This window comes from Abramis brama, assembly GCF_963993115.1.
Source record: "Abramis brama genome assembly, chromosome: 6".
Taxonomy (NCBI): Eukaryota; Metazoa; Chordata; class Actinopteri; order Cypriniformes; family Leuciscidae; genus Abramis; species Abramis brama.
The window spans coordinates 43,112,269-43,125,209 of record NC_139968.1 but is presented as its reverse complement, the minus strand read 5'-3'; the positions used below and the strand labels follow the sequence as shown (position 1 = coordinate 43,125,209).

Sequence of the window (12,941 nt, the reverse complement as noted above, 5' to 3'; positions counted from 1 at the left end):
TACTTGTGACATTTTCATGGCTAAAGTCTAATTACACTGTATTCAGCACAAACTCTGCTACAATAATATATCAGCAGCATGTATGTAAAAGTTTGTAGTTTTGAGATAATGACATTTATGCGTGGTTTTTGAAAATACAAAAAAAAAATCTCACTGAAATAAGGCCATGAAACCCATACTGATTATTTCTTCACAAGACTTTTGAAAATTGTATGACGTAGCCTAGAATATTTGCTGCAAAACTATGTGAAAATCACCCTGACTGCTCATTCAGATAAGACAATATATTGATTTAAAAATTTTACGACGTGTTTTGTGTGAAAAAGCCTTATGCGAGAGCTCATTAATATGTAAGCTTTTCTCACCTGAGAAAGACAAAGAACCTCCCCTAACGGCCCTATTAGGAGCTATCAGGCCCCTATCATTCTGAGCAACCTTGCACAATACTGTAAATGAGGAGATTTAAAAAATAATGGCTTTTAAATTGTTTGGATTTATTTACAACACAACATAATCCAAAGATACACAACAAATGCCAAAAAAGCACTTCAAAGACAGAGACCTTTGTGCCATTCCTAAAAACATTGTACATACCTTTCATTTCCAAGATTTTCACTTTACCATGTTCACGTACTGAGACTCATGTGAATGTTGAAGTCCTCAGTGGCATCTGGGACCTGAAAAAAAAAAAAAAGTGAACATACTGATATCAAGAGAAAGGCCTGCACGATTTTGGAAATAAATATTAGATTTTTCTGGTTAAAATTGCTTTTTAAAATTCCTTTTTAAAATTCACAGAATACACACACACACACACGTTTCCAACGATATATAATATAATGAACACCAGGTTTGTTGTGCCTTGTAGGCATAAGGTATATGCGCAGTGCGGATAAAATAATAATAACAATAAATAACCTATAGCAGCCTATAAATCTTCCAAAAGAAGCTAGAGAAAAATATATTGATTATCATGTTACTTCAAATGTTTCCATCCGTTATGATGATATGAAATGAGATAATAATAAAAACATGAAGCCGTTTGGTGCGTTTTGCTTTCATCCAAAATATGATACATTCAAACGCGATCGCTTGCAAAATATGATACATTCAAACGCGATCGCTTGCAAAATATGATACATTCAAACGCGATCACTCTCAAATATAAAACATTATGGTTACCATAAACATATCTATGTTTGAGCAGATATCCACAAACACAGTAAACACATATGATACATTCAAACGCGATCGCTTGCAAAATATGATACATTCAAACGCGATCGCTTGCAAAATATGATACATTCAAACGCGATCACTCTCAAATATAAAACATTATGGTTAACATAAACATATCTATGTTTGAGCAGATATCCACAAACACAGTAAACACGGGTCTAAATATTATAATATTCCCCATATATCTAGCAACAGTTCAGCTGCAACGTGACATTTATGCAACAATAACAAACTAGGCTATGTAAGAATTTCTTACCTTATCTTTCTTGTCTTCAAATCGCGTTCTTCTTCTTCTGAGGTAGCCTAAATCCAATGTAAGCTCAGGCACGTCTTTCAAACTCGACGAAAAGTGAAGTGAAGTGTTTTGTTGTTGAGGTAACGAGCGCGTTCGCGTTCCATGTGGAGATATGCATGTGAATATCTTTTGCGCGAGTAGGCGTGGCCAAATTAACTGTAATGAGCAAGCGTTTGAGAAGCTGGACATCTTGTTGGTTTTATACAAATTACTTAAACAGAGAATATTTGTTTTCGTTTTGAATCCGATCATTTAAAAGTACACACTTAAATGTTTATAAAGGTATATGGCTCATAAATGTGTGACAAGTATTCGCTGAGTTTTGTTTCAGTTTATAGACGTGCTCAAGAAAAAAAAGTTCACCGCGACGGAGAGGCAGAAAGCACACCCTGTTTATTTTCTTTATTTTACAAAAGCACAATGTTTTGATTTGATTGTAAGTGGACACATACAAAAGGAGAAATATCACAGATTCTTTTTTTATATTTCTTTTTTCTGTATGACCATAAATGATGGAGTAATTTAAGTTTATAGTGCTACAATGTGGAGAAAATCCGGCAAAACGCGTCGGCGCGTTTGTCGACCTCAGAGGGTTAAATACACATTCATCTTTCCAGAGGTGAAGTATCCCTTTAAGTGCGATTACATGTAAATTGCGATTAATCGTGCAGCCCTAACGCAAATTTAGCGTCTGGTGCGAGTGACTTCCATGATAAGTCAAGAAGCGTTTATGCGCGTCTGGAGGTCCTGCGGCATGATAGACGCGTTTAGCGCGGCGCGAAGGACGCGATTTCGCCTCATTTGCGAGTCCAGTTCGCGCGAAAGAGGTGAATTGAGCGTCTGGCGCGATACGCAGAGGGATTTTATTTGGTGATTTTTGTGCATTCACGCATTTAAAAAACGAATTCGCGTCTGACGCCCGAGTTGATAAATCTGAACTTTGGCTGTTCGCCTGTTCGCGCCGCGTTAACCAATCAGGGGCCTGCTTGCTGCTGTCACTAGGGGTGTAAATCGGAGCCTACATGACGATTCGATACGATACCGATTTCTTAAGCCAACGATTCGATTATTTTCTACACTTCAGAATTCCCCGCGATACGATTCGATTCGATTCGATACGATTCAATACTAGATTTTTACATGATATCTATTAAGTTTCAAATAAATCAACAAAAATAATAAATAATTTGCCTTTTATTGAGAATACAGAATACAATTGCATGTCACAAAGAAATTGTTTTTCCACCTCCACGAATGAGACAAGTGTTGTTCATTATGTCGCCTTGTTGAGGTAAATTGTAGTTTTCCTTGCTTTACCCCGGTCTTAAAAGTAAAAAAGATGACTGTGAAAAATAGTAGAATTAAATTAAATACATTTATGGTGAGATTACTACAATTTATTTAATTAAACGCATTTATGGTGAAATTACTACATTTTCATGTCAATCTGTGTTCATTTTGACCACGAAACATGCGCTGTCACTTTAATTCAGCGCGTGCAGCACAGCAGAAATAGACTCGGTGCGGAAATGATCTCTGCACTGCTGTATACGCACCGCAACTGGAACGGATAAACGGACCGCATCCGCGTGCAGTGTGAAAGCTCTGACTTGTTAACATGGGTACTGAGTATGTGTGAAACGGGCGCAATCAGACAAACGGCAACTCTTACCACTGCTCCATCTGTTTTCCTGAAGCCAAAATACATCCACACCCATGACTTGACGCCGACTGGAGTGTGTAACATTTCACTGTCATTGCCAGCTCGCTCTGACGGATCCATCGCTCTTGAAAGTCAGACTCAACAATGTGTGTGAACATAGATTGTGAAACGTAAGTAACGCGTGTGAAGCGGTGTGAAGTAGAAGACAATAATGAGGTTAGCGCCACCCGCAGCTTAGTAGGTTGTCCTTATATGTCGGAGCAGATAAACACATTAATCGATACTCTTGCGGACGCATCGATGCATCGAATCGTCGGCTGTATAATCGATACGAATCGATTAATATTTACACCCCTAGCTGTCACGTGGTGAAGTAAAAACAAAGCAAGTCTTTTATCACATAACTTGATTTCAATATATGAGACATATTCATTTTGTATTGAATGCTATTTATTCCATATCTAAATCCAGATTATGTGAAACATTATTATTCTAATGTAAAGACAACCAACATACTTTAGTGTATAAGAACATAGTTTGCGTCTGGACAGTGTTGTGTGAGAAAAAAGAAAAAATCACAGGACAGGTTAATTACTTTTGGAGGCTGGCTCCGTTTATCATCACAACAAAAATAAATGACAGATTAGGTGGGTGAGGGCGAGGGTGATCCTCGCTCCGATGCGGGACTACAGGTCATCAAACTGGGTGCGGGACAGTACCGCTGAAAGCTGACGTCATCCAGGCACAGCTCCTGGAGCAAGTGGTGAAACTCGGCAAACTGGGAACGCCTCCGGAGGATCTGGTGGACCCAAGTACGGCGACAATGACCCCTATGCCGCTGTTCTACTCTCCAGAGCAAATACAGAGCAGTGACTCTCGATGAAAGCTCGATCAACATCAGCCATCTTGCAAACAGATAACCGCCTAGCACTTGCCCCTCCCACAAGAAGAATTTCGTCTCGAATGCACATCCATTTCGCTTCAAACGCTCACTTTGGACGCGCGAGTGTATGGAAGTAAAATAATGCCAAATGTTTTTGAGACAAAAAAGCCTGTTGAATTGCACTACTTGAAAAAAAATAGGCATTGCATTAACCATGCTTGCGTTTTTATGCATTGCATTTTTATGGGCTGAAATTCAACATGGTTGAATATTTAAGCTGTGAATATTTCAATTAAAAACATTTCAACACATTTTCATTATTAAAAATTCAATAATCCATATTCACCTTTCATATTTCACTTCCAAAATATTCAAACTGTTTAAAAATACAATCTATAATATTCAACAGGCAATTTTCGGTCCATTGTATTTCGCTTTGCTAATTCGCTTCCACAAATTCAGTGGTTTCAAAATGTTCAAGCGCCCAACTAGACGCGATAGACATGAATTTGACGCTCAATTCGCGTGCGGTGTGAACGCAGCGTTATAGAAAATCTAAATAATAAAGTGAGACCGCTTCAATATCCCACTTGTTTCTCTCGAACAGTGATGAGATTAGATGGAAAAAGAGAAAAAGATCCTCTGGTCTCAACAATGTCTCACACTGTCTCACACAAGTCAAGTTATTTGTGGCATTACCTATAGAAAATAAAATAGGACTTCTCTTTAATATATTTAATGTTATGATCAGATTGAGACTTAGGGTTAATAAGGGATAATGTAGAGCGAGGCGGTTGTTATAGCGAATACAACCCCGACAGGCTGATCGGTTCACGTCGGGGTCTTGAATCAGCCTGAAGGGGTTGTAATCGCTATAACAACCGCCTCGCTCTACATTATCCCGCTTATTACATGGCTACCTACCAAATAAATCAATAATTTGACACACAATATTGATTTAAAAAGGAGTTTATTGATATAAAAACGATTGCATTGCTTCCGCTAAAGAAAATAGTCCGTTCCGTCTCTACGGTTAGAATCCTGCGTCCATAGCAACGCTCTGTTTTTCATGGCAACGGTGTGTTATACTTTGCAGCGGTCTGTTATCAAGAAATAACACGCCGCATTCTACATTGGAATTCAACCAAGCCATGTAATAATTTCTTACATCATATTTCTTATATATTACTTTTGTTTTTGTTAAAATTAAAAAATTAAAATTATATTATAAATAATGTTTTATTTCACATTTTATATGTAAGCTAGTTTTTTTTTTTTTTTTTAGCATTTTATTTTATATACATTTTATTTTTACATTTTATAATATTTTTTATTATATATTTTTATTTTATTAAATTTTTTACATTATGTAAAATTTATTTAGCATTTTTTATATTTAATTTATTACATTATTAATTTTATTTTACATAGTTTCTTTGATTTTGCATTTTTTTATTTAGTTTTTTTAACTCACATTATTTAGCCTACATTTAACTTATTACATTATTTTGATATTTAATTTTTTACATTTTACTATAAATGTATGTTCTATTTTATATATATATATACAGGCTTTCCTGTAGCTCAAAGAGTCAAAGTCATGGGTTCGATTCCCAGGGAAAGCAAGAACTGACAAAATGTAAAATGTGTACCTTGAATGCAATGTAAGTCGCTTTGGATAAAAGCATCTGCCAAATGCATAAATGTAAATGTGTGTGTGTATATATATATATATATATGAAATTATTTGAACCTGTATTGTATTATCAGGGAAACATCTTGATGCTTGAGCAGTACAGTACGGTTTTCCATCACACATGACACTTGGAGTTTGTCCCGAGCTCAAGGTGACCCGGACGTTTCCCACAATCCTGCCGATGCGGCGATAGCGATCCGTTATTGATGAATGAACACAGACAAACCGAAATATAAAAGGAAAAATCACAGAATGTCACCAGTAAGGGCTGTGATGGATGGCATCAGGTCTGTTTCCAGGCATTTTCCTGAGACCTGCACATGGCTTCTTCTTTTCAGACCAGTTTTATCTTGATAAACACACTTGGTTGGACAAGTTCAGCAAATCTCATTCATAAGGTAGCGTTTATACGACAAGGATGTGCTAAAAGCAGAAAACGATCAAAACGATCCTCGTTATAGTGTCTATAGACACAAATTACATAATCTAAAATGTTTTATGTCCGATTTTTATTCTAAGTATGTTAATCTTGATGATACTGTATTATTACTTTGTCTTATGTGGAAATTTCACCTTCACAAAGCCAGAAACATTCACTTTAATCGCAATTTTAGAATGTTCTCCTCTGATATAAAATCCCGTTTTACTTCCTTTAAGAAAATGTCAAATCCTTTGAACTCAAAGGCTTCGACTACATCAACATCAACACTCTAGGACCCTCCCCCTCCACACATTAGCCAGTTACAGTGGCCATTCCCTATTCTTCTCACACTTGTCATCATTGGCCTGCCACACATTCTGGATTCATGGGGAGGGCAAATTTACTGGTTGCACATGTGCGACTGGATGTAAAGTCACACACTCTCAAATTTTGTGCATTTTGCATAGCGGATACGCATTTTGACTTCAGAGTACGCTGGTACGATTTGTCACTCTAAACTACGCAAAAACCTGGTGACGCCTCTGTGCACGCGCAGTTCTCAAATCAAGCAACAGCAAAAGAAGAAGAGTTCGACCAATCATAGCGCTGGGTTCATTCCCCAAAGCAAGCGGGGATGATTGACAGATGCGTAAGGCATATCATTAAAAAGAGACACCAATAAAGAATCCCGCTCGATCCGCCTTCCACTCCCGCGGACGCCGTCTGACTGATGTCATAAGCGAGCCGAGGACAGTACAGTAGTCGCGGTACCTCTGACTCCTGAAGGGAAACGGCCTGGGGTCGATGTGCGCAGCTATTAATTTACCGCTTTTTTTCCTAACGTCATTTTTAGTCGATTTTTAGTCGAAAATTTCAGGACTTCAGTCGACCAAGATTTTCTTTGGTTGATTACAGCCCTAGTGTAAACGGCCCCTAAGAGTTTGATTTCATGAAACCACCATTTGTTTTTCATTATTTTACATTTTAGTTATTATATATTTTTTTTTTAGATTATAAATTATATTTTTATTTTAAATTTTATTATATATTTTATGTTTTGTTTTAAATTCAGCATTTTTATTTTACTTTATTATATTTTTCATTTTACAATTTTATGTTTTTATGCTCGGTTTTATATTATTTAGCCTTTATTATTTATGTGATTTTTTTTATTTTACACTTTATTATATATTTTATGTTCAGTTTTTTTGTATTTGTTTATTACTTAGCCTTTTTATTTGACTTTATTTATATTATATTATATTTTTATTATATTTTTCATTTTCCCCTCAATTTTATACATTTTAATTTTTTAATTTTACACTTCTCGTTCAAATCTTTATCTTGATAAACACCCGAATTTAACCCGATTCTCTCTTAGCCCTCGGTTCGGTTCGGTTTGAAGCCAACCACCTTCATTTCTCATCCGATTGTGGCCTCTAATTAGTTTTCGAGAGGCTTTTCGGGACAAATAATGACAAATTCGTGTGTTCGGCGCGTCACGACTCCAGCGGGGGCCAGTGAATAATGGGATCGGCTTCAGTCGTTTTCCTCGGAGGCTGAAATGAAAGCAAAAACACGTTGGCGTTTCCTCCCCGAGGAGCTGGTTAATGAAATGCAGTTTGTTTGGCCCTCGACACGGACTCTAACGGCAGTAAATGAGCGTCCCAGAGGCTCTGAGGCGCGTCACCGATTCACTGAGGGTCATTATGAACGCGAGGAACAGCGGAATAAAAGGATGAGCGAGAGTCTTGCTCAAACACGCACAGGCTCGAGTTGCTGCCGTAATGGAAAACATGATGCCGAACCTGAGGATCTGGCAACCGGCCTTGTTATTGGAAAAAAGAGGCATTGCCGTCCTGATAAATGTTGTTAAAGGTCCTTCTCTGTGATTTGCATGGAGACACGCTGGGACGTCCTGACGGGCGATTCCTCAAGCGCTCGTCTCTGAGTGAGTTCAGTCAAACCGAGTTCAGAGTGAAGTCGTTGAGAGGGTTTAATGTCCTCTGTTTGTGACCTGTGATTTTCGGAGACCTGCTGGGGCACCATCTGCTCGAGCACGAATGCTGAATCCACCGGCGTATGAAATATAAAACACACACATAACATTAGGCTTTAACATCTCAACAGTGCCTCAAGGTCACATGGAGGAGAGCTTTTCTCACTAAGTCTCAATATGAGCTTTAACATTCGTCATCAAACTCTCAGAATCCTTCATGCGAATCACCCCAGATAAGATGATCAAATATCTTTATTAGTAGTATTAATATATTATTATTAAGATAACCATATGCATTTTGGTAAATATTAACATTTATACACATTATAATTTAAAGCATATTATTAGTAATTTTGTTTATTCATGCATTTAATAATGAAAAATACAATTAATAAATGAAAGCATGTTTATTAGTACTATGTATTTATTTATAATGACATACAAATTATGATGAAATGAATAAAGTACTAATAATGAAATATAGGGTATAACATGCTTAGTATTTATATATTTAATAATTAATTAATTAAATGCTAATAATTAAACTATTTACAGCAGGTTATATTATGAATTAATAAAATACAATAATTGATCTTCATTTCAAAATATACTTCACTATAAATAATAATAATTATTAGTATTGAATGATTAAAATGTGTTATGTATGTATTATAACATTTTTAGCATTTTATTTATTAATTTCATTACAATAATTATATGAATACAAAATTAATAACAATTGCATGTTTTATTAGTAGTATTTGTTATGGGCAATTTTATTTATTCATTTGATGGTGATGATTAATAATATGAATATGAAATGTCTTCATTTTAAAATGAATGTACTTCACTATATAATATAATATAATTAAATGAATAAATAAATGAAATATGTATTAACTATTTTTTTAGCATTTTATTTATTCATTTCATAATAATAATAATCATGAATAAAATACAAAAAAGAATAACAATATAATTGACAGCATATTTTACTAGTATTTTATTAATTAATTTTTTTAATGTATTTTTATTATTAGTAGTAGTATTTTGTTTGATTTCTTCTTCCATTATGACGTGTTCTCTGAGTGTTTGTCTCTGTTCAGTGTGTCTGATGAAGCCCTGATTGATTAAGTCCCGTTGATGAAGTGGCCGAGAGAGAGAGAGAGACCGTCGTCTGAGCGCCACACAGATCTTCACATCTTCCTCTCATCCATCATGACACTGAGACGCGTCCATTCAGCGCCAACGACTTCTGCGCCCACCATCCATCTTTCCCCTCGTCTTTGTCTGATCGCTTTAATCACGCCGTCGCCGTTCAGCTTTAAGATAATCGTCTGCTGACATTTCGTATCCCGTGATCCCAGACTAGCGACAGCCTAACTCGTATGATTCATGAATGGTTGTTTGGTTTCCTCCAACAGTCGGCTAATGCTTCGTTAAAACGCCTCACTGACGGATAAAGACGACATTTACAACACACAGTTTTGCTGGTATCACCGTTTTGTAATCAGTTTCACCATTACGCAGAATGTCAGGGTAATTATGGGAGTTTTGATTGGATTCGTTGAAACACTCATTCACTCTATCCTATTTGATGATTGACTTTCTAAAGCCTCCACATCATTAACATGATTAACACCGTACTGAAAAACCTGCTATATATGATTTTCATATCCTCTGCCCTCTTAAGTCTTTTCTGGAAATATGACTTTTTATAGCATAAAAACATCATATATCCGAAATATTCCATTTTTGAAGAGAAATCTTTGTTGACTTATTTGACTCAGGGTTACTTTAGTTAACTGGAACTAAAACCATAAAAATGTTTTTTTTTTTTTTTGTTGTTGTTTGAAATAAGATAAATATAAAATATATAGAAACTTATTTTATTTCAGCTAGTTGCCATGGCAATATTTCTCTTTTTCATTTAGTTTAAGTTGATCTACTAAAATAACTAAAACTGAAATAAAAATGATAGACATATTTTATAAAAACAAAAACTTGAAACTTGTTTTATAAAAATGACAAACAAAATGACTGAAAGTTTAAAATAAAATAAAAACGAAATATAAAACTAACTAATTTCATTTTTATATGATTATATTGTTAATGTTTTATATTTACATTGATGTTTCAAAATAAACAATTACTCTAACGCATGCTTAATATTTTGTATGATGTTTTAAAGAAAATGTATCTGTGTGTCATTTGTATTAATATTCCGAATGCATATATTTATATGGATATAAATTGAAATGGTGCAAATATTTATAATACATTATTTTTCAGTTTAGATTAATATGCATTTAAAAAAAAAATTCATTTAAATAGTGTTACTTACAAGTAATAAATTGTATATAAAACATGCCTTGATTATTTCTTCCAAAAAACTAAACATGAAAAATTGACTTAATTTATATATTTTGTGTTAAGATTCAGTAGACAGTCCTTTTAAGGTAAAAAAACTTCTGAGAAGCATATAATATTGTTTCACTTTGAGGTTTTGGCTAGGAACAGTTAATAGTCATGCGACTAAGCTGAATTAAATGTTGAATATGTGTATGTTGTGTGTTAACAGGTTGAAGTACAACAGACCAGAGGCCAAAAACACTGCAGCGAAGGCGTCATTTCCTTGACTCTGCGCCGTCCGCCTACATCTGATCCCAACCCGATTGATAGTACCAACCTTGCAAGACGTTTCTGTGTGAGAAAATGCGTTCAGAGGCAAGCAAGAAGGAGCAGATCATCTGATTTACCAACCTAATGGACAGACAGCAGCTCACTAATCAAACTGGCTCTGCAAACGGCTCATTTAATGCTCGCAGAGGTTCGCATGTTGATCTAGTGCCCCGCTGATCCGATAAGGTGCCTGAAATTCTTCTGTCTGCCACTTTCTGCACAAGCCAGAAATGAGAAACTTGCCGTCGGTGCAAATTTTGCTTTAGTGTAAAGTGGCGCCCAACGTGGGGCACAACACCTGCATACCGCGTCCCATCTGGATCCAATTAGCCCTAGCCCTGCAGCGAAGAGGAACGAGTGTGTGACTCGAGTCCCTGCACGCGCTGCTGTTTTTATCCACCGTGGCAGCCTGTTGTGTCATGTCCCATCGACTTGCGCCGTGCCACTTGAGGGTCAGATCAGATGTGACAGGTCTGAAATAAACAGGCCTGTCGTTTTGAGCAGCAAAGTCCCGGATTGCTCCACTTGTGTCAGTTTGCGTGTCCGTCACGCGGGCAGAAGTGTCGGGAGGGTTGACTTTGGCCTTGGTTGTCCACATCGAGGTCACTGTACCAATCTGGCCAACCTCTCAGTCCAACCCACCCTCCAGACAGCTTGCAAGTTCTGCCGTCGCCCTCCCTGGAGGATGAGCGATGTGTCCACACTGGACTATGAGCTGCTTTTGCCGGGGCCTTCGTTCGCTGGGGTTCCCAGCAGCCCACCTTTTGGAGGAGACTCCGAGCAAAGGACGGCCTTTGCGTTCGTTGGTCTCCTGATGCTGTTTTTGATTTTCCTGTTGGTGCGTTGCTTCCGGATATTGCTGGATCCCTACAGCCGAATGCCCGCTTCCTCTTGGACCGATCATAAGGACGGCTTCGAGCGGGGCCAGTTTGACTATGCCTTGGTGTAGTTGCATGACCGAGAGAGCCTTAGCCCAACCTGTAGCTCATGGCGCCGACTACGCCAAAGGCAAAGCACCTTGAAAGTCACGCACACCAAGTGCGTCAATGTACGCTACTTTCCCAACACATCTTAATTAACAGGGTCGTCCATTTCTTCCGCTGTAGCTACATCCTCAGGACGGTCTACATGGTCTACAACAAATGCACGCGGAGCATGAAGTCAGTGGTTCAAGGTGCCCAACACGACACTCACTGTGAACTGTTACTACCCTTCACAAAGTCGACGACTGTACATATTTCATTGTTGATGTAGATATATCTTAATTGTAAAAGATGATGAATCTTCTCAATGGACCTTAGTAGGTGGCATATTTAATTTAACACAACTGAAAATAAGGATGGATGATGCACCATCGATCGTTCAGCCAATGAAACATTGATAAAAATGTATTTACAAGTACAAAAAGGGAATTCAGTAACACTTTTGTGTTAAGAGGAAATTTAATAAAATAAAATATTTAATAAAAAATACCAACGCGTTTCGGCTTAATAGCCTTCCTCAGGGTACACAACAGACACAATGCATGAAGCTTTTAAAACATCTACATTTCGAGTTACTCACACGAAGAAAGTTAAAAACAGTTTACAAGCTCCACTCAAGCCGTCACACTAATAGCTAAAAAGGTTAATTATCGAAATGAAACGGTCACCCAATCAGAACACATCCTCATCAAATTTGCATGTTTTACCCATTTCTACATTATAAAAAATTGAGTCATCAAATAACAAAGTCACATCTTCCATTTATAAAAAAACAAAACAGATTCATACAATAAACAACATCACAGAAACTTTAAAACAAAAGTCCTCATTCATGCCTTTTGGAAACCAAAAAGCCTCTTGTTTTTTCCTCATAGAATCAATGTTTCCATCTCTTGTACTCTGTTTTATCTTTCCAATACCAAGAAAGAAAAAAGATGATTTTTATGGTTACACTCACAAAAAAGTCTTGCAACAGGACTCTTTCGATCCTTTCCATTTATTGCACTTCTATGTTCTCTTATCCTCTTTTTTAATGAACACATTATTATTACTTACACTTATTATTACATGGATATTGAA

The 12,941-nt window shown here is 36.7% G+C and overlaps 1 protein-coding gene across 1 annotated transcript; it reads left to right on the top strand.

Moving 5' to 3' along the window:
• The first annotated feature begins 11,151 nt into the window (after nt 1-11,151).
• Nucleotides 11,152-11,962, top strand: LOC311084106 (cortexin-1-like). Its single transcript, XM_084115961.1, has one exon. It carries the CDS (start codon nt 11,564-11,566, stop codon nt 11,825-11,827), a length of 264 nt encoding a protein of 87 aa, XP_083972087.1. The 5' UTR covers nt 11,152-11,563; the 3' UTR covers nt 11,828-11,962.
• Nucleotides 11,963-12,941: the final 979 nt, after the last annotated feature.